The following is a 27,199-nucleotide window of genomic DNA, read 5'->3' on the forward strand; positions in this document are numbered from 1 at the left end:
TCGCCAGAAAACACTATCAACCAACTAGTGGTCTTTAGGTGTTCCAGTATGTGCCATGTTAGAGAAGTTGGGACATACATGCCCACTGACTGATCAGAGACACAGGGAAGCGCAGCTCAGTGTGTGCCTCTGATCAGTGGCAAGATACACTGTGTTGAACACAACACAGATCCCCCCCACACAATGGTGGGTGTTGTTCCCCTGCAGGGGACAGGCACACAGGAGCATTCATTTAGAATAGGCCCTCGCTGTGGCACCTTTAAAATTCCACTACTGACATATTAAAATCCCCCAAGGAGGAGTGTGATATCTCTTAGCACCATACAATATTAAAATTCCTTCACAGCTCACATTGTTTCACTTCCATAGGAGTGAATTGAAACAAAGTGTGAGCGCAGCGATCAGTCTGGTTTCACAAGGCCATAAAACAACATTTAAATACTGTTTTTCTAACCTTCATACACAATCTACCAGTAGCTGCTATAACAATTTACCTATTGTCTCTTTTTTAAAATTATCTTACCAGGTAGTAGGTACAAACTGAAACAATAAAAAGTAAATTATCTTACCAGGACATGATGAATTAAGAACTCCCAGGATCCTCTTGCGTGTCCAGTTAGGATGATGTCACCTGCATCCTGAACAAAGTATCCTGTCAAAGGAGAGAAAAAATCAATGCTTCAGTCTCTCTAGGCCTTTTGGAGTGCCCTAAATCAAATTTTATTCATCACATAAACAGGTGTAGACTAACAGTGAAATGCTTCATTATGGGCCCTTCAAAAAAATTCTGAGAAAGAAAATGGAGAAACAATAGAAAAGTAAAACGTGTAATAATAAATACACAATGAGTAACGATAACTTGGCTATATACTGTACATGGAGTATCAGTACCAAGTCAACGTGCAGATATATTACATAGCTCTTAGATACAGTATCTAATCTTAGGCCACGTTCCAATGTGCATACCAGCATACCCATTTGAGTGCATGCCCAATACATTGCTTCAATCCAAATTCTATGCAGTGTAGATATTGGAACAGAGCCTGAGATTCTATTTCTATGGATTACTTATCAAGGTCCAAACAACGGATGAAGGCCATCTAAATGGTTGATAACAGTGGTACCAGAAAGAAATGGTCAGGACTTCCCTGTCCTATGTACATCAGTGTAGAGAAATATATTGAACTGTACTGGCATAGTCCATCCTAGTTATCATATGTATTACACTTGATAGGCAAACACAGAGAAACCGCTTTAGACTGGATTTCAAAATGAGTGTTGTGTGAACCTCTATACATGCCAAACTGTCTCAATGGAACGGAAGGTTTGTGGTTGTCAGGCTGGCTCTCCTTAGACCTGCATGCATGCGAGACACACAGAATAATAACACCCAACACTAGTCACATCTTGTCATCGCATCTTTCAGCAGTGCTCTTGACTGCTGGGTCTTTAGGGGATTAGTTTTGGTGCCCAGAGCGATCTGAGGGTGTGGCCCATCCCCTATTTGAGCCCGGTGAGATGGGTGGATCTGCATTGTTCATTCTCTCAACCTGGCTGCCACTTAAATGTGGGAGAGTATCTAGTTTCCCAGGATATACCAGCTTTTACTAGAAAAAAAGGGAGGGAGGGAGATAGTATAGTATGTTCTGTGTGAGCAAGTGCTCCGAATTCATTCCATGCCTTTTAACTTATTTTTTTTATTTGATCAAGCCAGACTGAAGCCTTTTAACAAAGTTCAACATTGGAGTGAGAGTCTCAAAATAGCATGTTTACAGATTCTCCACGATGAACCCTACTCTCCCATGCCAGTGGTGGTCAATGTTCATAGTTCAATAAAGGTGAACTGGGAATGAATGAACTATTTCACACACAGCTCTTTTAGCAGCCATCTTAAAGGGGTAGTGACTGACCTGATGAGATGCAGATGAGTATGTAGGCTGGGGCCGTGTAGAAGGAGTGAATGTTGGTTGCCATCTCAGGCCAGATGAATACACTAGAGAGGACAGGGATACATGGTTATGGACAGTTAGGTCTGAGTTCTTCTCATTCAGACGCACATGGCTCACTCCTGTAGCAAATGGTTTCCCAAACTCAGTCCTGGGGCCTCCCCTGAGTGTAAAAACCAAAACGTGCATCCAGGGGAGGCCCCAGGACCAAGTTTGGGAAACCCTCCCGATGAAGCACACACTTAGTATCACTATCTGGTAACATATTCTCCTGCTTCTTTATGAGATGATACATGCCTTAACAAGGTCTATAGCAAAGTCTATGGTAAGACACAACATTCCCTTGTTATTGAGTAACCTGGTGCTTTCTAGCAGGTCAGGGTAAACATGTGTATGGCAATAATCAGTCAACTACATGAACAGCTTGTCCAAGCAGCTTGTTGAATATAGCTGCTTTCACTTTCTTATGAAACAACTGTTGATACATCTGTTAGTACACTATATTGTATAGCCTGCCAATGTATGTATGTGTTGTAGTCAGCTAGCTATACAAGTAGCATAGCTATAAAAAAAATATTTAAAAAAGAATGTATACTTGTACTACAAAAACAATGTGTGTAACAATTAAATAACAGCTTTTACTACAGTCTAGCCAGCAGGTATTTCCAGTTCACCTACTTGCTCTCTTTGAAATAGGCTACTTCACAAGCTTATGATTGAATCGTAAAAATAAAAAAAAATGTCTATGGCGTGACACTAAGGTAGGCTAATTGACTTCGGTGGATTCTCAAGAATTAGGCTATTTTTCTAATGTCAAAACAGATGTGCTTTCTAAACTGCCACAATCTGAATCTGATTAAGGCGCCATTGTTGCTGACTCAATATTTGGCTAACCTCTGACACATATTGATAGTTATTAACTACAAAGGGGAACATTTACTGCCCTAATCAGCTACTCCAAACTACAAGCATGACATTAACACATCACCATGCTCATCTAGACCACAGCCTGTCGTTTTCAAATGGTAACAAATTAGTGATAGTGGGCAGAATAAGCAAGGAGGTGGGCAGAGCCAAGCACGAGCTAGCGAGATCCTACTGGTGTGTTCTAGCATACATTTGCATATTTCCATTAGGGAATGCTTTCTCTGTGAAGTGCGTGTGTGCAATAACTCAATTAGCCTTTGCACTCATAACTAGCACAATTTCTAAAACCTTTGGTAAAGTCTACAAAACTCAGTCCACTCTGTTCGTAACAGATTCTAGTTTTGTGAAAAGAAAACTGTAGAGATCAAATGTTTCGTCGTTGAGAAAATTTGCACAATGTCGGACAAAATCCATCTCATTCCATCTTCCATATTTGGTAGTGAGTGAAAACACCAAGCGGATGCTTCACATTTATATATCTGTCTCATTGTTCTATCTGTGGTATTGCAGAGCTCAACAAGTATTTATTTCCCGAGGATGCCATTTTGTAAACTGTACTGTGGTATTTAACTCCCCACTTGAGAATGCCTTAGTCTCCCCACCCCTTCCCCTGTCTCCCCCATCTCCCCCGCCAGTGAGTGTTACTGCTCTGCACCACACACCCTTAAATAACACAACATCATGTGGATGCACTGTGAATGAACAATGGTGTCCCAGTGCAGAGAGTGACTCACCAGGTCACAGCCCAAGTCCCTGTCAGGAGAGAGTGAACCATAGAGACCGAGAGGTTCCTCCACTTCCAGGAGCGGAAGTCATCCACTGCCACCACTTTGGGAACAGGCAGGTTCTGTAGTAGTCGGTGGGCCACCCGGAACATCAGAGCGCACACCAACACAGACAGTCCAGGGTGCCGCTGCAACACAGGAAGCAAGGCCTCCATTTTCTTCTCCTATCCCTCTCTCTCTTTTTACTCTCTTCTTCCTTGTTCTTCGTTTGTTTCACGTCAGCTGCTTATCGCCACGGCTCTTCTAACACCTCCACGGTCGTCCGTTGGCGAGTACGTGTGAGGGGAGATTTCTCCTCAGGACAGTCACAGCTCCAGGTGTTTGAAGGGAGTCAATGTTCTAGATATGGTATTTCCCCCTTGTGCTTTCAGAACTACTCACAGAGAATAGGTGCAGCTTGTCTCACGTTTCACACTTACTAGGCTCAGAGGGAGGCAAGCTAGGGCTCCCTTAAACAGCTCATTCCAATTCCACAGATTTGTTCCCCCTCTCGTAGTGTGTTGCCACTCAACCAGTCTGTTCGTGTCTGACTGTGACTAGAGGGAAGGGGGAGTGGTGTGGGTGGTGGCCTACTTCCAGAAAACCAGAGAATCAAGGGAGGGGCCACTCATCTTACTTCACAAAACACAAACAAGAAGATTGAACTATATGACAGGGCTAAAAACATTATCAGGGTATATATTGTTAACTTACTATGAAACAATGTTCTTTGTTTCTATGGAAAATTATCACCATCACAGATCAGGCTGTATAAAATGTCAATTTATGAGGTTTGATACAAAGAAGGAATTTCTCAACTTCAATTTAATTTGTTAGCCAATGAGAGCACAGATCTGAAACAAAATAATTTCTCACTAAAATGTAAATACAAATCCAGCAACTAATTTGTTTAGACTAACAGATAACTTTGAAAAGACTGAAACTCGATTAGTGAGAAACTGTGCTGCTCCATAAACCACTGTCTTGTTCTCCCACCACTTTTTCTATAAACAGAGCACACACTCCCCACAGCTGGCCTCTCTGGCCCCTATGGGGGAAGGGGAAATGGAAGTGAGGAGGAGGGTAGAACAGTGGCAACATCCCAGGGCATGCACACTCAAATCAAATCAAACGTTATTTGTCACATGCACCGAATTCAACAAGTGTAGACCTTCCCGTGAAATGCTTACTTACAAGCCCTTAACCAACAGTGCAGTTCAAGAAAGAGTTTAGAAAATATTTACCAAATAAACTAAAGTTAAAGATAATAAAATGTAACAATAAAATACCAATAACGAGGCTATATACTGGGGTTACCGGTACAGAGTCCATGTGCGGGGGTACAGGTTAGTCGAGGTAATTTGTACATGTAGTTAGGGGTGAAGTGACTATACATAGATAATAAACAGCGAGTAGCAGCAGTGTACAAGACAAATGAAGGGGGAAGGGTCAATGTAAATAGTCCAGTGGCACATTAATTGTTCAGCAATTGTATGGCTTCGGGGTAGAAGCTGTTAATGAGCCTTTTGGTCCTAGACTTGGCGATGTAACTTTTGCGATGCGGTAGCAGAGAAAAAAAGTCTATGACTTGGGTGACTGGAGTCTCCGACAATTTTTTGGGCTTTCATCTGACACCGACAAGTATTTAGGACCTGGGATGGCAGGAAGCTTGGCCCCAGTGATGTACTGGGCTGCACGCACTACCCTCTATAGCGACTTATGGTCAGATGCCGAGCAGTTGCCATACCAGGCAGTGATGCAACTGGTCAGGATGCTCTCGGTGGTGTAGCTGTATAACCTTTTGAGCTCTCTTCACGACTGTCTTGGTGTGCTTGGACCATGATAGTTCATTGGTGATGTGGACACCAAGGAACTTGAAACTCTCGACCCGCTCCACTACAGCCCCGTCGATGTTAATGGAGGCCTGTTAGGCCCACCTTTTCCTGTAGTCCATGATCAGCTCCTTTGTCTTGCTCACATTGAGGGAGAGGTTGTTGTCCTGGCACCACACTGCAAGGTCTCTGACCTCCTCCCTATAGGTGGTCTCATCATTGTCTGTGATCAGGCCTACCCCTGTTGTGTCATCAGCAAACTTCATGATGGTGTTGGAGCCGTGTTTGGACACGTAGTCATGGATGAACAGGGAGTACAGGAGGGGACTAAGTACACACCCCTGAGGGACCCTGGTGTTGAGGATCAGCGTGACAGACATGTTGTTGCCTACCCTTACCACCTGGGGGTGGCCTGTCAGGAAGTCCAGGATCCAGTTGCAGAGGGTTTGGTCCCAGGGTCCTTAGCTTAGTAATGACCTTCGTGGGCACTATGGTGTTGAACGCTGAGCTGTAGTCAATGAACAGTATTCTCACATAGGTGTTCCTTTTGTCCAGGTGGGAAAGGGCAGTGTGGAGTGCATTTGAGATTGCGTCATCTGTGGATCAGTTAGGGCGGTATGCGAATTACAGGCCTCTCTCATCTTTTTAAGTGGGAGAACTTGCACAATTGGTGGCTGACTAAATACTTTTTTGCCCCACTATACATATGAGATGAGTAATGTAGGGAATGTAAACATAAAAGTGGCATAGTTTAAAGTGGCTAGGGATACATGTATTACATAAAGATGGCAAGATGCAGTAGATGATATAGAGTACAGTATATACATGTACATATGAGATGAGTAATCTAGGGTATGTAAACATTATATTAAGTGGCATTGCTTAAAGTGGCTAGAGATACATTTTTTACATCAATTTCCATCCATTTCCAGTATTAAAGTGGCTGGAGTTGAGTCAGTATGTTGCAGCAGCCACTCAATGTTAGTGGTGGCTGTTTAAACGTCTGATGGCTTTGAGATAGAAGCTGTTTTTCAGTCTCTCGGTCCCTGCTTTGATGCACCTGTACTGACCTCGCCTTCTGGATGATAGCGGGGTGAACAGGCAGTGGCTCGGGAGGTTGTTGTCCTTGATGATCTTTATGGCCTTCCTGTGACATCGGGTGGTGTAGGTGACCTGGAGGGCAGGTAGTTTGCCCCCGGTGATGCGTTGTGCAGACCTCGCTACCCTCTGGAGAGCCTTACGGTTGTGGCCGGAGCAGTTGCCGTACCAGGCGGTGAAACAGCCCGACAGGACGCTCTCGATTGTCCATCTGTAGACGTTTGTGAGTGCTTTTGTTGACAAGCCAAATTTCTTCAGCCTCCTGAGGTTGAAGAGGCGCTGCTGCGCCTTCTTCACAACGCTGTCTGTGTGGGTGGACCTATTCAGTTTGTCCGTGATATGTACGCCGAGGAACTTAAAACCTACTACCCTTTCCACTACTGTTCCTTCGATGTGGATAGGGGGGTGCTCCTTCTGCTGTTTCCTGAAGTCCACAATCATCTCCTTTGTTTTGTTTTGTTGACGTTGAGAGTGAGGTTATTTTCCTGACACCACACTCCGATGGTCCTCACCTCCTCCCTGTAGTCCATCTCGTCGTTGTTGGTAATCAAGCCTACCACTGTAGTGTCGTCCGCAAACTTGATGATTGAGTTGGAGGCGTGCATGGCCACGCAGTCGTGGGTGAACAGGGAGTACAGGAGAGTGCTCAAAACGCACCCGTGTGGGGCCCCAGTGTTGAGGATCAGCGGGGTGGAGATGTTGTTACCTACCCTCTCCACCTGGGGGTGGCCCGTCAGGAAGTCCAGTACCCAGTTGCACAGGGCAGGGTCGAGACCCAGGGTCTCGAGCTTGATGACGAGTTTGGGGGGTACTATGGTGTTAAATGCTGAGCTGTAGTCGATGAACAGCATTCTCACATAGGTATTCCTCTTGTCAAGATGGGTTAGGGCAGTGTGCAGTGTGGTTGCGATTGCGTTGTCTGTGGACCTATTGGGGAGGTAAGCAAATTGGAGTGGGTCTAGGGTGTCAGGTAGGGTGGAGGTGATATGTTCCTTGACCAGTCTCTCAAAGCACTTCATGATGACAGAAGTGAGTGCTATGGGGCGGTAGTCGTTTAGCTCAGTTACCTTAGCTTTATTGGGAACAGGAACCATGGTGGCCCTCTTGAAGCATGTGGGAACAGCAGACTGGGATAAGGATTGTTTGAATATGTCCGTGAACCCACCAGCCAGCTGGTCTGCACATGCTCTGAGGACGCAGCTGGGGATGCCGTCTGGGCCTGCAGTCTTGCGAGGGTTAACACGTTTAAATGTTTTACTCACGTCGGCTGCAATGAAGGAGTGTTGCTTGCCTCGAAGTGAGCATAAAAGGCTTTTATCTCATCTGGTAGGCTCGCGTCACTGGGCAGCTCGCGTCTGGTTTTCCCTTTGTAATCCGTAATAGTTTTCAAGCCATACCACATCCAACAGCGTCAGAGCCGATGTAGTAGGATTCAATCTTAATCCTTTATTGACGCTTTGCTTGTTTGATGGTTCGTTTGAGGGCATAGCAGAATTTCTTATAAAGGTCTGGATTAGTGTCCTGCTCCTTGAAAGTGTCAGCTCTAGTCTTTAGCTCGATGCGGATGTTGCCTGTAATCCATGGCTTCTGGTTGGGATATGTACATAAGGTCACTGTGGGGACGACGTCGATGCACTTATTGATGAAGCCGATGACTGAGGTGGTATACTCCTCATGGCCATTGGATGAATCCCGGAACATATTCCAGTCTGTGCTAGCAAAACAGCCCTGTAGTGTAGCATCCGCATCATCTGACCATTTCCGTATCAAGCGATTCACTGGTACATCCTGCTTTAGTTTTTGCTTGTAAGCAGGAATCAGGAGGATATAATTATGGTCATATTTGCCAAATGGAGGGCGGGGGAGAACTTTGTATGCATCTCTGTGTGTGGAGTAAAGGTGGTCTAGAGTATTTATTCCTTTGGTTGCACATGTGGCATGCTGGTAGAAATGAGGTAAAACTGATTTATTTTGCCTGCATTAAAGTCCCCGGCCACTAGGAGCGCCGCTTCTGGATGAGCAAATCTTGATCCATAGAATTTGGACTAAAGTACACTGCCCCTACTCTCATCCTCCTTTCACAGAATAACCTTCACAAGGTGAACGGGGGCCTCCTGAATGGCCAAGATTGTGTGCACAAGGTAGGCCTACTTAGAAGCCCCACCCTTAATTACAATTGCACACACCTGCTGCTTACAGGGCAACAGATGTGCATTCATAACAGATTTTATAAGGGCAAATAAAATAAAACCCATAGAATAAAAAGGAAAGTTGTACATCTTCCTAAGTCTGAGGGTGTTTTCAACCTTCCAGACATGGAATTGTATCAACTCCCTACCCAAGGCTTTTATTTGCGACATTTAGTTAAATGCACTAAAGAGGAGCAATGGGTACATATTGAAGTTGCTCATGCTCATCCCCAGAATCTTTTCAAGTGTCTATTTTCAAAGGATAAAGCTCAGAACATTAACAACTTCATAGTTAAGAACAGTGTAAATAATATGGATGAAAATTAAATGTATTCTACAAGAACCAATATCACTCCCTAAAAACACAATCCTATGGAACAATCCTTGGAAAGCTTTTCAGAATTCACAGATAAATTGGTCTGCATGGAAAACTAAAGGCATAGAAACCATAAATGACTTGGTAATATGAAATACATTTATTTCCATGACAGAATTAAAAAGCATTTTTTTTATTTTACCTTTATTTTATCTAACTAGGACTGACCAATGTAGATATTTCAAAATACACGCAACCTAAAAAAGTTTCATATCAAGACATCAGAACAATCTGAGGTTATCTTATTTGAGTCAGATAAGGATAATCATGTGATAGGTCAGATACGCTGTATATACAAAACCTATCCAACAGACAATCTCTTAGAAAAAAAAATGATTGGAACCCAGACCTAAAAAGAACTGATATTGGCATAAAATGGAGGGAATGTTGGAGCATGACTAAAGAAAGTACAGTTAACATACATGTACGCTTAATCCAGTGTAAACTAATGTATAGAATTTATTACACAAGAGACAAAACTTACAAATTCTACAGCACAACGGCAGTCATTCCTTAACTGCCAAACTAACAATGACTCAATAATCTATGCTTTCTGGGAATGCTATGAAATCCAAAACATTATGGGCAGAATGGAACAGAAAATGTAAATATTGACACTAATACTTTATTGTTCAATTTGAACGAGTGTATTAGGTCATTACATTGATAAGCGTTATACGGGCCCAGGTGACAGCAAACCCACAAGTGACGCAAAGTTTGAAGGGAAGTTGTTGCATTGTGAAGAGGATGCCGCTGAACATGGATAAATTCGGAAATGAACCACTTGGGGGCACTTCATGCTTATGTCTACAGGACAAATATTTTTAAAACTCACTTTTAGAGCTTTTAGGCTTAGAGGAATCCTTTTGACAGGTATAATTAAGTGTTGTTATCCATTTTTACATCAAAAAGAGGGCATGTAATAAAACAATGCAGTTATGTTTTTATTCATCTTGTTTGATCAAGGTCTACTGTGTGTCTGTCTGATGAGGCAACCCCACACCTGTCCTCAGTCAACTTCATGGATGAGCGTGCCCTTCTCCAATCGAACAGTAGGCCTAATCTGCGCCTCTCTGTAATTTTGTCAACAAGGACAAATAAATGTTCGAATTTTCTTGCAAGTTTTAATTGAGAAGTCAATGCGTTTTTATCAAAAGGAATCCATTTTGCATGGGAACAAAACAATAGTGATTTCTACAACTGCTTAATTACATCACTTTTGTTTTGAGACGACTTCCCAGTGGGTTTTGAAATGGGCATCTGGCTCACACCCGGGAGTCAGCCCGGTTTGGCAGTTCCAAATCGCATGCAAATGACCTTTCAGACAATGCATAACAAGCCTACACGGGCGCCCGGACTGGATTAATCGACCCCCACCATACTTAATACAGGCTCCAGTAATGTAGCGCAGGGCCAGGATAGAAGTAAGGTAATGTGGTGCCCACAACATGCTCATAGTCAGGATGGTACAGGAAGCAATTGATTAAGTCGAGTTGTGGCGATTTCATGTTCTCAAGAGAACTCAGACAGTGTTGTTTACCAGGAGGAAGGTGAGGTATGCTTGAGATTAAATGGGAGAAACTTGGAGAGGGTGGGGACCTTCAGGTTTTTTGAGGTATATTTTGACACTAGACGTTCTGGGCAGAACACATCGAGAGAGTGGTGTAAGAAGGTGCTAAATGTGATGTCTGACGGGGAAGGAGAGGGGGGCTGGGCGTTCCTAATTGAAGACCATGTATGTTGTATTGATCTGATCTTTAGTAGACTATGGCAGTATAGCGTATGGTTCTGCAGCCCACACCTCATTGGAAAGGCTAGATGTCATACAGGGGCAGGGACTCAGAATATGTAGTGGGGTGTTTCAGGCCTCCCCAGTGGCTGCACTACAGGTGGAGATGGAGGATATGCCATTGCTGATTAGGAAACATCAGCTGGCAATTAATTATTGGGTCAAACTACAGTGACATGCGGTGTCTCTTCCTGCGAAAAGGATTTTACAGACATGCTGGGAACATGAGCGAGGACAGACCACAAGCTTTGGGTGGGTGGGTAATACTCAGGCGAGGGGACTGTATGGAATGGAGTTTAGTTCAACAGTAGATATTCCTGTAAAACCACCATGGCTACTCCTGCCTCCAGTAGTTGATCTAGAAGTGTTGTAAAGACTACAGAAAGATAGGGAGGGTGTTGATCCATCTGATTTGTTTAATAGACACCTGAATACTGTGCATCAGGATTTTGTGGCCATTTACAAAGATGATTCAAAAGATCTAAGGACATGTACTGGGTCAGTATTCGTAGTGAAGGAATGTGAGATAGCAGTCAGGAAACGTATTACAGATTATCTGGCTGTATATATGTGAGAATGTTATTCATTGACTACAGCTCAGCGTTCAACACCATAGTGCCATCAAAGCTCATCAATAAGCTAAGGACCTTGGGACTAAACACCTCCCTCTGCAACTGGATCCTGGACTTCCTGACGGGCCGCCCCCAGGTGATAAGGGTAGGTAACAACACATCCGCCATGCTGATCCTCAACACAGGGGCCCCTCGGGTGTGTGCTCAGTCCCTTCCTGTACTTGCTGTTCACTCATGAGTGCACAGCCAGGCACGACTCCAACACCATCATTAAATTTGCAGACGACACAACAGTGGTAGGCCTGATCACCAACAACGATGAGACAGCGTATAGGGAGGAGGTCAGATACCTGGCCGTGTGATGCCAGGATAACAACCTCTCACTCAACGGGATCAAGACAAAGGAGATGATTGTGGACTACAGGAAAGAGAGGACCGAGCACGCCCCCATTCTCATTGACGGGGATGTAGTGGAGCAGGTTGAGAGTTTCAAGTTCCTTGGTGTCCACATCTCCAACAAACTAACATGGTCCAAGCACACCAAGAGAGTCATGAAGAGGGCAGGACAAAACCTATTCCCCCTCAGGAGAATGAAAAGATTTGGCATGCGTCCTCAGATCCTCAAAAGGTTCTACAGCTGCACCATCGAGAGCATCGTGACTGGTTGCATCACTGCCTGGTATGGCAACTGCTCGGCCTCCGACCGCAAGGCATTACAGAGGGTAGTGCGTACGGCCCAGTACACCACTGGGGACAAGCTTACTGCCATCCAGGACCTCTATACCAGGCGGTGTTAGAGGAAGGCCCTAAAAATTGTTAAAGACTCCAGCCACCCTAGTCATAGACTGTTCTCTCTCCTACCGCACGGCAAGCGGTACCGGAGATACAAGTCTAGGTCCAAGAGGCTTTTAAACAACTTCTACCCCCAAGCCATAAGACTCCTGAACATCTAATCAAATGGCCACCCAGACTATTTGCATTGCCCCCACCCCCCCTTTACACCGCTGCTACTCTCTGTTGTTATCATCTATGCATAGTTACTTTAGTAACTCTACCTTAGTACATATTATTAGTACATATTACCTCAACTAACCAGTGCCCCCGCACATTGACTCTGGTACCCCTCTGTATATAGTCTCGCTATTGTTATTTTACTGCTGCTCTTTAATTACTTGTTACTTTTATTTCTTATTTGTATTTTTTAAACTGCACTCCTCAGACACTCTAGATGGTAACCAAACGTGTTTCATCATTCTACATTATGGATTGGCAACACGTCAATTAGCCCATGAAGGTCAGCCATCATTACGCACCACTGAGACGAGCGGTGTTCACTTGATTGACAGTGTCTTGGTCCAATGAGCACCTATCGTTTTGAAACATAGCTAGCTAGATAACCAATGAGCTGGGCTTTCCAGCAGTATGTGAACGACAAACAGCCATCATGCTAGAGCTGTGCTCAACAGTGTACATTCTCAGGTGAAAGGAAACAGGAAGCACGGCAGTTTACGTTACACAGCAGTTCCTTCTCTTCTACAAACTTTTCTCAAAACTGATAAAGTAAAACATGGCTACTAAGAGTGGAAAAGCTAAATCGAAGTCCAAGTATACAAATTTGGAGGAGATTATTGCAGATATTCACTGGGAGAGTGACCCATGAATGAATGGATGAGGACTCTGAGTGAACACAGTTTTGATTCCAGCGGGGAAGAAATGTTTTTGGAAGGAAAATATACACTTTTAGATTAGTAAGTAAAATATGTTCTTGCTTCTCATGCTAATGCAGTTGTTTAAATGGTTGCATATTCATTTGAGATTTTTCTTTGATATCTATATACTGTATATAGGCCTGAGGCATACAATGTATTAGCATAACCTATGTATGTGTATGTTATGTTGGCTATGACATGCTGTGGGTGTGATTTTTGAGTGTCTTAATGCCTATTGGTCCACATATTTCATTATAGTGATTGTGTTCCCCGTACTTGGGTTCCCGAGTGGCGCAGTGGTCTAAGGCACTGCATCTCAGTGCTAGAGGTGTCACTATGGTTTAATTCCAGGCTGTATCACAACCAGCTGTGATTTGGAGTCCCATAGGGTGGTGCACAATTGGCCCAGTGTCGTCAGGGTTTGGCTGGGCTAGGCCGTCATTGTAAATAAGAATTTGTTCTTAAAACAATAAATATAAGGTGCCTTTTCAAGTGTGAGCAGCCGTGTAACCTGATGCTTGAGTTTCCTGCTTCAGGACACTCCCTTTGTCATCAGCCTTCACACAGCGAGAACTGCAGTATTGCTCAGGGCAGATCTCACACTGATAGTATCACCGAAACCTACCGGTGCTGGCTGTCTGTCTGTCTGTCGGCGCATTTCCATACAGGATTTACCCTGTTATCGTTACTCAATGTGTACTTTTCTATTATTTCTCCATTTTCTTTCTCTCAGCATTTTTGGGAAGGGAAGTGGCTGCAAGTAAGCATTTCACTGTCAGTCACAAAGTATGTGATGAATAACATTTTATTCATTTTTTTTTATTTAAATCGGCTTATGTTTAACATTTTAATGTCACATGCACATGTAGAGTGAAATGCCTTTATTGCATGCTATTTTACAGCAATGCAGTAATCAATAAGAGTAGTGCTATGAAGTAAAGTAGAACATAAACATACAAGAAATAGAATTAAGAATACAAGAAACCCAAAAGGCTCAACACTTTTCTTTTTCCATCTACGCAGGCCAGCACTCGTGTCTCACTGGGCCAGTGAGACCTGCTCTGACTTGAAGCCAAAGCCAGGCCACTGGTACTTTTCAGCTTTAATTTACTTAACAGGGGCTCCTGAGTGGTGCAGCAGTCTAAGGCACTGCATCTCAGTTCTAGAGGTGTCATTACAGACCCTGGTTTGATTCTAGCCTGTATCACAACCATCTGTGATTGGGAGTCCCATAGGGCGGTGCACAATTGGCCCAGCTTCGTCCGGGTTAGAGTTTGGCCAGGGTAGGCAGTCACTGAACATCCAAGATGGTGTAGCAGTCAGATGTCTTTGTGCTGTCTTGTCCCGTCCCATGGATAATCGTTTTCTTCATATATATTTCTTATATATTAAAAATCGAATATACAAATATTAAAAGTCTCAACATACTCTCCTGCAACCTGCCTCAACCAATGTGGTATGGATCTGCTATTTTTTATACTTTAGAACCGGAACCCCAATCAGCAGCTAGCCAGCTAACTAGCTACTAGCTAGTAGTCAGTTAGCCACTGCTAGTGGTCATCACCGTTAACTGGGACATCAGCCAGCCTTTTGTCACGAAGCAAGCACCAGTTAAGCCTGGAGCTAGGCCCATCTCCCGGCTAGCCGAAAATATCCATCAGACAATTCCTGGGTTTCAATACCTCTTTTATCAATTGGCCTGGACCCTTTGCTGCCGACACGGAGCCCACCGATCCATCACGACTGGTCTGCCGACGTAGCCATTCGAGGGGGTTTCAACAGGCTCTCCAGTTGCGATGTCACCCTGAGGCCTGCTAGCCCAGGCCTGCTAGCTGTCTGAATCACCATGTCTCCAGCTCGCCTACCTACTCACTGGACCCTATGATCACTCGGCTACACATGCCTCTCCCTAATGCCTTGTCTATTGCTGTTTTGGTTAGTGATTGTCTTATTTCACTGTAGAGCCTCCTGCCCTGCTCAAAATTCCTTAGCTAGCCCTTTTGTTCCACCCCTCACTCATGCAGTGACTTCACCTGGCGTAAATGGTGCCTCTAGAGACAAAACCTCTCATAGTCACTCAATGCCTAGGTTTACCTCCACTGTACTCATATCCTACCATACCCTTGTCTGTACCCTTGTCTGTGCCTTGAATCTATTCTTCCACGCCAAGAAATATGGGCAATTTTACTCTCTGTTCCGAACGCACTAGACAACCAGTTCTTATAGTCTTTAGTCATACCCTTATCCTACTCCTCCTCTGTTCCTCCGATGATGTAGAGTTTAACCCAGGCCCTGCAGCCCCCAGCATCACTCCCATTCCCCAGGTGCTCTCATTTGTTAACTTCTGTAACTGTAAAAGCCTTGGTTTCATGCATGTTAACATTAGAAGCTTCCTTCCTAAGGTTGTTTTATTCACTGCTTTAGCACACTCCGTCAACCCGGATGTCCTAGCAGTGTCTGAATCCTGGCTTAGGAGGGCCACCAAAAATCTTGAAATGTCCATCCCTAACTATAACATTTCCCAACAAGATAGAACTGCCAAAGGGGGCGGAGTTGCAATCTACTGCAGAGATAGTATGACAGAACTCTGCAGGCTATCCAGGTCTGTGCCCAAACAATTCGAGCTTCTACTTTTAAAAATCCACCTTTCCAGAAATGAGTCTCTCACTGTTGCCTCTTGCTATAGACCCCCCTCAACCCCCAGCTGTGCCCTGGACACCATATGTGAATTGATCGCCCCCCATCTATATTCAGAGTTCGTACTGTTAGGTGACCTAAACTGGGACATGCTTAACATCCCGGCCGTCCTCCAATCTAAGCTAGATGCCCTCAATCTCACACAAATTATCAAGGAACCTACCAGGTACAACCCTAAATCCGTAACCATGGGCACACTCTTAGATATCATCCTGACCAACTTGCCCTCTAAATACACCTCTGCTGTCTTCAAATAGGATCTCAGCGGTCACTTGCTTATTGCCTGCGTAACGTAATGGGTCCACAGTCAAACAACCACCCCTCATCACTGTATAACGCTCCCTAAAACACTTCAGTGAGCAGGCCTTTCTAATCGACCTGGCCCGCATATCCTGGAAGGATATTGACCTAATCCCGTCAGTAGAGGATGCCTGGTTGCTCTTCAAAAGTGCTTTCCTCACCATCTTAAATAAGCATGCCCCATTTTAAAAAAAAATGTAGAACTAAGAACAGATATAGCCCTTGGTTCACCCCAGACTTGACTGCCCTTGACGAACACAAAAACATCCAGTGGCATTCTACATTAGCATCGAAGAGCCCCCGCGATATGTAACTTTTCAGGGAAGTCAGGAACCGATATACTCAGCCAGTTAGGAAAGATAAGGCTACAGACAGAAATGTATTTCCTGTAGTACTAATTCTAAAAAGTTTTGGGACACTAAAGTCCATGGAGAATAAGAGCACCCCCTCCCAGCTGCCCACTGCAATGAGGATAGGAAACACTGTCACCACTGATAAATCTACGATAATCGAGAATTTCAATAAGCATTTTTCTACGGCTGGCCATGCTTTCCACCTGGCTACCACTACCCCGGGACAACATCTCACGCCCCTTGCAGCAAAATTGGCAGTCTCTGGCAGTCTCTATGGGGGTGCCATAGGGTTCAATTCTCGGGATGACTCTTTTCTCTGTATATATCAATGATGTTGCTCTTGCTGCTGGTGATTCTCTGATTCAAATCTAAGCAGACGACACCATTCTGTATACATCTGGCCCTTCTTTGGACACTGTGTTAACAAACCTCCAAACAAGCTTCAACGCCATACAACATTCCTTCCGTGGCCTCCAACTGCTTTTAAATGCTAGTAAAACTAAGTGCATGCTCTTCAACCGATTGCTGCCCGCACCCTCCCGCCCGACTAGCATCACTACTCTGGAGGGTTCTGACCTAGAATATGTGGACAACTACAAATACCTAGGTGTCTGGTTAGACTGTAAACTCTCCTTCCAGACTCACATCAAGCATCTCCGATCCAAAATTAAATATAGAATTGTCTTCCTATTTCGTAACAAAGCCTCCTTCACTCATGCTGCCAAACATACCCTTGTAAAACTGACTATCCTACCAATCCTTGCTTCGATGTCATTTGCAAAATAGCCTCCAACACTCTACTCAACAAATTGGATGCAGTCTATCACAGTGCCATCTGTTTTGTCACCAAAGCCCCATATACTACCCACCACTGCGACCTGTATTCTCTCGTTGACTGGCCCTCACTACATATTCGCCGCCAAACCCACTGGCTCCAGGTCATCTATAAGTCTTTGCTAGGTAAAGCCCCACCTTATCTCAGGTCACTGATCACCATAGCAACACCCACCCGTAGAACGCGCTCCAGCAGGTATATTTCACTGGTCATCCCCAAAGCCAACACTTCCTTGGGCAGCCTTTCCTTCCAGTTCTCTGCTGCCAATGACTGGAACGAATTGCAAAAATCACTGAAGCTGGAGACTTATATCTCCCTCTCTAACTTTAAGCATCAGCTGTCAGAGCAGCTTACTGCTTACTGCTGTGTACAGGTACAGCAAATCTGTAAATAGCACACCCAACTACCTCATCCCCATATTATTACTTACCCTCTTGCCCTTTTGCACACCAGTATCTCTACTTGTACATCATCATCTGCACATCTATCACTCCAGTGTTAATGCTAAATGGTTATTATTTCGCCTCTGGCCTATCTCCCTACTCTTCTACATTTGCACACACTGTACATAGATTTTTCTATTGTGTTATTGACTGTACGTTTGTTGACGTGTAACTCTGTGTTGTTATTTTTGTCACACTGCTTTGCTTTATCTTGGCCAGATCGCAGGTGTAAATGAGAACTTGTTAAATAAAGGTGAAATTAAAATAAAATTAAAATTGTAAATAAGAATTTGTTCTTAACTGACTTGCCTAGTTAAATAAAGGTAACATAAAAAATAAACTTTAACACCTTCTCACAAAGCAGCTGTTTTGCTTATGCATAGGTTTTTGATTCTGCTCTTTACAAGTCCTCACTGTCAGCTCTAGGTATGGAAACACAATTTCCCTAGTATAACATCCGGTTGTATACACTAGTGTTACAGTCGAAAGGCAGCATGTCTGTCCATCACCCATGATAGGTCTATCACCCTCCTCTAGGGCTGTTTCTGTCATGGGATGTGACATAACACCTATTTTGCATACCATCTTATGAATCTGAATTCTTAAAATAAGCAGATAGGTTACCTTTGTTGACACGCAAAGAAAAGGCCCTAATTCATGTTGGTGCTTTTCCATGTAGACTTACCCCCACACTAGTGGGTCACCAGTGTTTTATGTTAATGTCAGCTACTGTGTAAATGTGTTTCCATTAGGAGTGTGACACTAAAGACTTGGCGAACAGAATCAACAACATTTGCATCACAAGAATGTTGCTTTGTGAGGTGTTTAAGTTCAGTTAGCTATTGTTCTGTAAATACCAGCTGAAAAGTACCAGTGGCCTGACTTTGGGCATAAGTCAGAGCATGCCCGCATAGATGGAAACAGAAAAGTCTGAGCCCTTTGGGTAAAAAAACACTGGGGTAAATCCTCAGTGGAAATGCGCTGTGATTGGCTTTCTTGTAGAGGCTAATGGAAGAAATACCTCTTTGTGTCTGTCCAAAGTAGGTGTTCCAATCCCAATATCATGTGGTGCGGCTGAATGGAATCTTAGTGCCTGGTTCAGTGCTCATTTGGCTGTATTGATTCTAGGGTGTGTCCCAAATGGCACCCTGTTCCCTATACAGTGCACTAACCCATAGGGTTCTGGTCAAAATTAGTGCAATAAAATAGAAAAAAGCGTGTAATTTGGGACGCTACCCTAGTGTCACAGAGAAAAAGTACAATGGAGATTTTGAACAGCCAATGAAGTGAAAAATCGAAGGGTTCATTTATTTCTGAGGGTCGTTAGTGCATTTTAATAGACAAACACAAATAAGCCTGTTTCAGTGGAGGATGGGGAAGATTCATCCGAATGCACAGCTGACAGAAACTAGATTACACACTGCCAGATTTACCACGGAAAACATGTGTAGTCGGTGCCTAATGTAGTGTGTGCATATTTCTCTTTACTTGATGTAGAGAAAGAAGGCCTGTATAAAAATCAATGAAGAAATGTAAATGATAACATTAAAATCAATGAATGCCACATAAATGGTACTCAGTGAACGTCAATTGATTTCCCAAATGGAGTTCCAATGAGCAAAGGGTTGTTATGTTTCTACTTTAAGTCACGGGTGAGCTGACGGAAACAAACGTGACACATATTTCTCTGCCTGTTAATGAATGATGGTTTCTTTTGTTAACAGACTGACAAAGAAAGGTGTTTAGGCTGTAACAATGTTGTTGACTGAAATCAACAGAAACCAATCACTCCATGAACACACACATATAAGAGCTAAACCACCTCAATAGAGCCCTCACTTCACTGCTGTGAACAGAGTCATACCACCATGAACACAGCAGATAAGAACACAGCGGATAAGAACACTGCACCTCTATCATGTAGACAAAGCTGTAGGTAAACCACACATTGTCTGGGTCAGCAAGTCATCCTCATTATAGACCTGAACCACTAACGAGACAGGCACTGGCTGAGTTCTAAATGGCACCCTTTTCCCTACATACTGCACTGCCTTTGGGCTCCCGAGTGGCGCAGAGGTCTAAGACACTGCATCTTAGTGCAAGAGGCTATCACTACAGTCCCTGGTTAAAATCCAGGCTGTATCACATCAGGCTGTGATTTTGAGTCCCATAGTGCGGCGCACAATGGGCCCAGGTTTGGCCGGGGTAGGCCGTCATTGTAAATAAGAGTTTGTTCTTAACTGACTTGCCTAGTTAAATATAGGTTAAATTAAATACATGTAAATTGACCAGAGATATGGCCCCTGGTTAGAAGTACACTGCTCAAAAAAATAAAGGGAACACTTAAACAACACAATGTAACTCCAAGTCAATCACACTTCTGTGAAATCAAACTGTCCACTTAGGAAGCAACACTGATTGACAATAAATTTCACATGCTGTTGTGCAAATGGAATAGACAACAGGTGGAAATTATAGGCAATTAGCAAGACACCCCCAATAAAGGAGTGATTCTGCAGGTGGCAACCACAGACCACTTCTCAGTTCCTATGCTTCCTGGCTGATGTTTTGGTCACTTTTGAATGCTGGCGGTGCTTTCACTCTAGTGGTAGCATGAGACGGAGTCTACAACCCACACAAGTGGCTCAGGTAGTGCAGCTCTTCCAGGATGGCACATCAATGCGAGCTGTGGCAAGAAGGTTTGCTGTGTCTGTCAGCGTAGTGTCCAGAGCATGGAGGCGCTACTAGGAGACAGGCCAGTACATCAGGAGACGTGGAGGAGGCCGTAGGAGGGCAACAACCCAGCAGCAGGACCGCTACCTCCGCCTTTGTGCAAGGAGGAGCAGGAGGAGCACTGCCAGAGCCCTGCAAAATGATCTTCAGCAGGCCACAAATGTGCATGTGTCTGCTCAAACGGTCAGAAACAGACTCCATGAGGGTGGTATGAGGGCCCGACGTCCACAGGTGGGGGTTGTGCTTACAGCCTAACACCGTGCAGGACGTTTGGCATTTGCCAGAGAACACCAAGATTGGCAAATTCGCCACTGGCGCCCTGTGCTCTTCACAGATGAAAGCAGGTTCACACTGAGCACATGACAGACGTGACAGAGTCTGGAGACACCGTGGAGAACGTTCTGCTGCCTGCAACATCCTCCAGCATGACCGGTTTGGCGGTGGGTCAGTCATGGTGTGGAGTGGCATTTCTTTGGGGGCCGCACAGCCCTCCATGTGCTCGCCAGAGGTAGCCTGACTGCCACTAGGTACCGAGATGAGATCCTCAGACCCCTTGTGAGACCATATGCTGGTGCAGTTGGCCCTGGGTTCCTCCTAATGCAAGACAATGCTAGACCTCATGAGACTGGAGTGTGTCAGCAGTTCCTGCAAGAGGAAGGCATTGATGTTATGGACTGGCCCGCCCGTTCCCCAGACCTGAATCCAATTGAGCACATCTGGGAAATCATGTCTCGCTCCATCCACCAATGCCACGTTGCACCACAGACTGTCCAGGAGTTGGCGGATGCTTTAGTCCAGGTCTGGGAGGAGATCCCTCAGGAGACCATCCGCCACCTCATCAGGAGCATGCCCAGGCGTTGTAGGGAGATCATACAGGCACGTGGAGGCCACACACTACTGAGCCTCATTATGACTTGTTTTAAGGACATTACATCAAAGCCTGTAGTGTGGTTTTCCACTTTAATTTTGAGTGTGACTCCAAATCCAGACCTCCATGGGTTGATAAATTTGATTTGCAAATATAATTTGTGTGATTTTGTTGTCAGTGCATTCAACTATGTAAAGAAAAAAGTATTTAATAAGAATATTTCATTCATTCAGATATAGGATGTGTTATTTTAGTGTTCCCATTTTTTTTGAGCAGTGTAGTACACTATGTAGGGAATATGTACCATTTGAAATGTAACTACCCTCTCTAGTTTCCACATCTAGTAAACAATCTGCAGTGGGAAGTGGATGTTAGGTAATAACATATTTTGGATGTGATTCTGACTTCCACCCACTGATTCCTGGCACTTTTATGAGGTGTCTCTAATCTCATGAGATCTCATAAATGTGATGATCTCTACAGATTGATTTACAACCAGTCAAGCAGTTTCAGTTGTTCTTATCTTCCCACTCAGGTACATAAATCAAATCAAATCAAATTTTATTTGTCACATACACATGGTTAGCAGATGTTAGTGCGAGTGTAGCGAAATGCTTGTGCTTCTAGTTCCGACAATGCAGTAATAACAAGTAATCTAACTAACAATTCCAAAACTACTGTCTTGTACACAGTGTAAGGGGATAAAGAATATGTACATAAGGATATATGAATGAGTGATGGTACAGAGCAGCATAGGCAAGATACAGTAGATGGTATCGAGTACAGTATGTACAAATGAGATGAGTATGTAAACAAAGTGGCATAGTATAGTATAAAGTGGCTAGTGATACATGTATTACATAAGGATACCGTCGATGATATAGAGTACAGTATATACGTATGCATATGAGATGAATAATGTAGGGTAAGTAACATTTATATAAGGTAGCATTGTTTAAAGTGGCTAGTGATATATTTACGTCCTTTCCCATCAATTCCCATTATTAAAGTGGCTGGAGTTGAGTCAGTGTCAGTGTTAGTGGTGGCTGTTTAACAGTCTGATGGCCTTGAGATAGAAGCTGTTTTTCAGTCTCTCGGTCCCAGCTTTGATGCACCTGTACTGACCTCGCCTTCTGGATGATAGCGGGGTGAACAGGCAGTGGCTCGGGTGGTTGATGTCCTTGATGATCTTTATGGCCTTCCTGTGACATCGGGTGGTGTAGGTGTCCTGGAGGGCAGGTAGTTTGCCCCCGGTGATGCGTTGTGCAGACCTCACTACCCTCTGGAGAGCCTTACGGTTGAGGGCGGTGCAGTTGCCATACCAGGCGGTGATACAGCCCGCCAGGATGCTCTCGATTGTGCATCTGTAGAAGTTTGTGAGTGCTTTTGGTGACAAGCCGAATTTCTTCAGCCTCCTGAGGTTGAAGAGGCGCTGCTGCGCCTTCTTCACGATGCTGTCTGTGTGAGTGGACCAATTCAGTTTGTCTGTGATGTGTATGCCGAGGAACTTAAAACTTGCTACCCTCTCCACTACTGTTCCATCGATGTGGATAGGGGGGTGTTCCCTCTGCTGTTTCCTGAAGTCCACAATCATCTCCTTAGTTTTATTGACGTTGAGTGTGAGGTTATTTTCCTGACACCACACTCCGAGGGCCCTCACCTCCTCCCTGTAGGCCGTCTCATCGTTGTTGGTAATCAAGCCTACCACTGTTGTGTCGTCCGCAAACTTGATGATTGAGTTGGAGGCGTGCGTGGCCACGCAGTCGTGGGTGAACAGGGAGTACAGGAGAGGGCTCAGAACGCACCCTTGTGGGGCCCCAGTGTTGAGGATCAGCGGGGAGGAGATATTGTTGCCTACCCTCACCACCTGGGGGCGGCCCGTCAGGAAGTCCAGTACCCAGTTGCACAGGGCGGGGTCGAGACCCAGGGTCTCGAGCTTGATGACGAGCTTGGAGGGTACTATGGTGTTGAATGCCGAGCTGTAGTCGATGAACAGCATTCTCACATAGGTATTCCTCTTGTCCAGATGGGTTAGGGCAGTGTGCAGTGTGGTTGAGATTGCATCGTCTGTGGACCTATTTGGGCGGTAAGCAAATTGGAGTGGGTCTAGGGTGTCAGGTAGGGTGGAGGTGATATGGTCCTTGACTAGTCTCTCAAAGCACTTCATGATGACGGATGTGAGTGCTACGGGGCGGTAGTCGTTTAGCTCAGTTACCTTAGCTTTCTTGGGAACAGGAACAATGGTGGCCCTCTTGAAGCATGTGGGAACAGCAGACTGGTATAGGGATTGATTGAATATGTCCGTAAACACACCGGCCAGCTGGTCTGCGCATGCTCTGAGGGCGCGGCTGGGGATGCCGTCTGGGCCTGCAGCCTTGCGAGGGTTAACACGTTTAAATGTCTTACTCACCTCGGCTGCAGTGAAGGAGAGACCGCATGTTTTCGTTGCAGGCCGTGTCAGTGGCACTGTATTGTCCTCAAAGCGGGCAAAAAAGTTATTTAGTCTGCCTGGGAGCAAGACATCCTGGTCCGTGACTGGGCTGGATTTCTTCCTGTAGTCCGTGATTGACTGTAGACCCTGCCACATGCCTCTTGTGTCTGAGCCGTTGAATTGAGATTCTACTTTGTCTCTGTACTGGCGCTTAGCTTGTTTGATAGCCTTGCGGAGGGAATAGCTGCACTGTTTGTATTCGGTCATGTTACCAGACACCTTGCCCTGATTAAAAGCAGTGGTTCGCGCTTTCAGTTTCACACGAATGCTGCCATCAATCCACGGTTTCTGGTTAGGGAATGTTTTAATCGTTGCTATGGGAACGACATCTTCAACGCAAGTTCTAATGAACTCGCACACCGAATCTGCGTATTCGTCAATGTTGTTATCTGACGCAATACGAAACATCTCCCAGTCCACGTGATGGAAGCAGTCTTGGAGTGTGGAGTCAGCTTGGTCGGACCAGCGTTGGACAGACCTCAGCGTGGGAGCCTCTTGTTTTAGTTTCTGTCTGTAGGCAGGGATCAACAAAATGGAGTCGTGGTCAGCTTTTCCGAAAGGGGGGCGGGGCAGGGCCTTATATGCGTCGCGGAAGTTAGAGTAACAATGATCCAAGGTCTTTCCTCCCCTGGTTGCGCAATCGATATGCTGATAAAATTTGGGGAGTCTTGTTTTCAGATTAGCCTTGTTAAAATCCCCAGCTACAATGAATGCAGCCTCCGGATAAATTGTTTCCAGTTTGCAAAGAGTTAAATAAAGTTCGTTCAGAGCCATCGATGTGTCTGCTTGGGGGGGGATATATACGGCTGTGATTATAATCGAAGAGAATTCTCTTGGTAGATAATGCGGTCTACATTTGATTGTGAGGAATTCTAAATCAGGTGAACAGAAGGATTTGAGTTCCTGTATGTTTCTTTCATCACACCATGTCACGTTGGCCATGAGGCATACGCCCCCGCCCCTCTTCTTCCCAGAAAGATGTTTGTTTCTGTCAGCGCGATGTGTGGAGAAACCCGTTGGCTGCACCGCTTCGGATAGCGTCTCTCCAGTGAGCCATGTTTCAGTGAAGCAAAGGACGTTACAGTCTCTGATGTCCCTCTGGAATGCTACCCTTGCTCGGATTTCATCAACCTTGTTGTCAAGAGACTGGACATTGGCAAGAAGAATGCTAGGGAGTGGTGCGCGCTGTGCCCGTCTCCGGAGTCTGACCAGAAGACCGCCTCGTTTCCCTCTCTTTCGGAGTCGTTTTTTTGGGTCGCTGCATAGGATCCACTCCGTTGTCCTGTTTGTAAGGCAGAACACAGGATCCGTGTCGCGAAAAACATATTCTTGGTCGTACTGATGGTGAGTTGATGCTGATCTTATATTCAGTAGTTCTTTTCGACTGTATGTAATGAAACCTAAGATGACCTGGGGTACTAATGTAAGAAATAACACGTAAAAAAACAAAAAACTGCATAGTTTCCTAGGAACGCGAAGCGAGGCGGCCATCTCTGTCGGCGCCGGAAGTACGTACATACGCACATACTAAGTGATTTAACGTCCGTAGTTTCGGTGTGCACCCAACACTACACCTTCAGATAGTGCATTCCTGGACATTGACATCCATCCATCCAGTGACACACACAAACACCCCCAGTGATAGCACACAACTCAAAACAAAATATGTCACCCAGCAGGTCAAATATGTCACCCAGCAGGTACAGGTAGTGTGAGAGAGAGTGCACATTTCAGTTAAGCAAGGTCAACAAGCAGTGTAAACAGACATTGATTACAATGATTTTCACCAGTGCCAAGGTACAGTGATGTATAGTTTAGATCAGCATGTGGTGTTGGAAGATGAACCTGAGAATAAGCAGAACATTTGCTGCTTCAAATGAGGGCTGTGATGTGTAACCAGCACATTACAGACCTGACAAGGCCTTGTCAGAGAGACTACAATATGTTTGTTATGGCCTGCATTAGAGCAGAGACGGAAGCAGAAGGGACAGGAGCAAAGCTTGCCAGCTGCCTGCTTATCTCAGCCAAAGGGAAGGCGCTCCATAATTACATGCCGTCTAGACACTGTTATCTACAGCCCTACCTAGGAGAGAGATAATATGGGAACTAACACTCACTCACACACACACACACACAACAGTATTTATGATGACAATGTCTAACTTAGTAAAATTATATGAAGGAGCATTCAATAATAGCCTACAACAAAAAGCCTTTGTGTAACCACAAATTGCCCTAGACTCAAGGCTCAAGGAAAACAGAAGAAGCTCGCTTTCAGACTTGCGTGCCTTTTGTCCCTAGTTGATCTCTATAGGAGCAGAGGAAGTGTTACCTGGAGACGAATTTGGATGTTTTTTTACAGCCTTGTCTTTACAGAGATGGAGAAGTATGAGAAAATCAAAGTGGTCGGAAGAGGAGCTTTTGGGTAATCCGAAAGAATTAACTTTTAACTTCTTGATGAAACTGCATTGCTAAGGCACAGTACTCTTATTCATACTGTAATGAAACAGCAAGGAACAGGTCTCGACCCCCAGGTCGGGTGCGCTATCGACTGTACCGCAAAAGCATGCTCGAGCGGCAGAGTCGATTTCCGCGCTTAAAAAGCCAGGGTCACTACTCCCTCCCTTCAAAGAGCGCGTCCTCGCACTAGCTTGCGACTCTACGTCTTACAGGAACGCGCTCACTGTCGTGGATGCAAGGTCCGATCACTTCTGATACCAATGTAATGAAACAGGCAGGGAGCAGGTCACGAACCCTCGACCTTCTAGCCCGAGGTCCGGCGCGCTATCGACTGTGCCGCAAAAGCATGCTAGAGCGCAGAGTCGATTTCCGCGCTTACATCCAAACCCAGGGTCGTTACAATACTTTGTGATGTTTAATTTCTCTTCCTGTCAAACTTAAATCACGGAAAGTATGTACATTGGTTCAGGCGCGCCCATCTTTAATTAAATGTCCGGCGCTCATAGAATTCGAATTATGCGCTCATTGTATTTCTATCGCGGCCCTAATCAATATTGTACAATACTAGTACATGACGAGTGCAAAGCTACTGTGTTGTCTTTTTAGTCATAACTAACTGTGATGTGTAATGTTATTTGCCCATTATATAAATTGTCAAATTCTAGTTCTAATGCCCACATGCATGAATGCATTCGTATTTATTACCCCATCTTCCTGGGGTCCAGCAAAATTAAGGCAGTTTATACAATTTTAAAAACGTTACAATACATTCACAGATTTCACATTACATAGCAATTTTCAATAACATCTGCTAAAC

General features: G+C 44.7%; 1 protein-coding gene across 2 annotated transcripts in view; it reads right to left on the reverse strand.

Moving 5' to 3' along the window:
- Nucleotides 1-26,616, reverse strand: part of LOC110503909 (TLC domain-containing protein 1) — a 30,297-nt gene extending 3,681 nt beyond the window's left edge. The window contains exons 1-3 of one of the 2 annotated variants that reach the window (XM_090218544.1): nt 26,255-26,616; nt 1,911-1,993; nt 570-652 (exon numbers count right to left, since the gene is read on the reverse strand). In XM_090218544.1, coding sequence (XP_090074670.1) covers nt 570-652; nt 1,911-1,974 — 147 coding nt within the window. In that variant the 5' untranslated portion in view covers nt 1,975-1,993; nt 26,255-26,616. Of the gene's footprint in view, nt 1-569; nt 653-1,910; nt 1,994-3,607; nt 3,830-26,254 lie in introns of those variants that run through there. The other variant, XM_021582545.3, reaches the window with a different exon arrangement.
- Nucleotides 26,617-27,199: the final 583 nt, after the last annotated feature.

The sequence above is a fragment of the Oncorhynchus mykiss genome, chromosome 24 (genome assembly GCF_057628025.1).
Source record: "Oncorhynchus mykiss isolate SJ-2025 chromosome 24, ASM5762802v1, whole genome shotgun sequence".
In the NCBI taxonomy this organism is placed as follows: domain Eukaryota; kingdom Metazoa; phylum Chordata; class Actinopteri; order Salmoniformes; family Salmonidae; genus Oncorhynchus; species Oncorhynchus mykiss.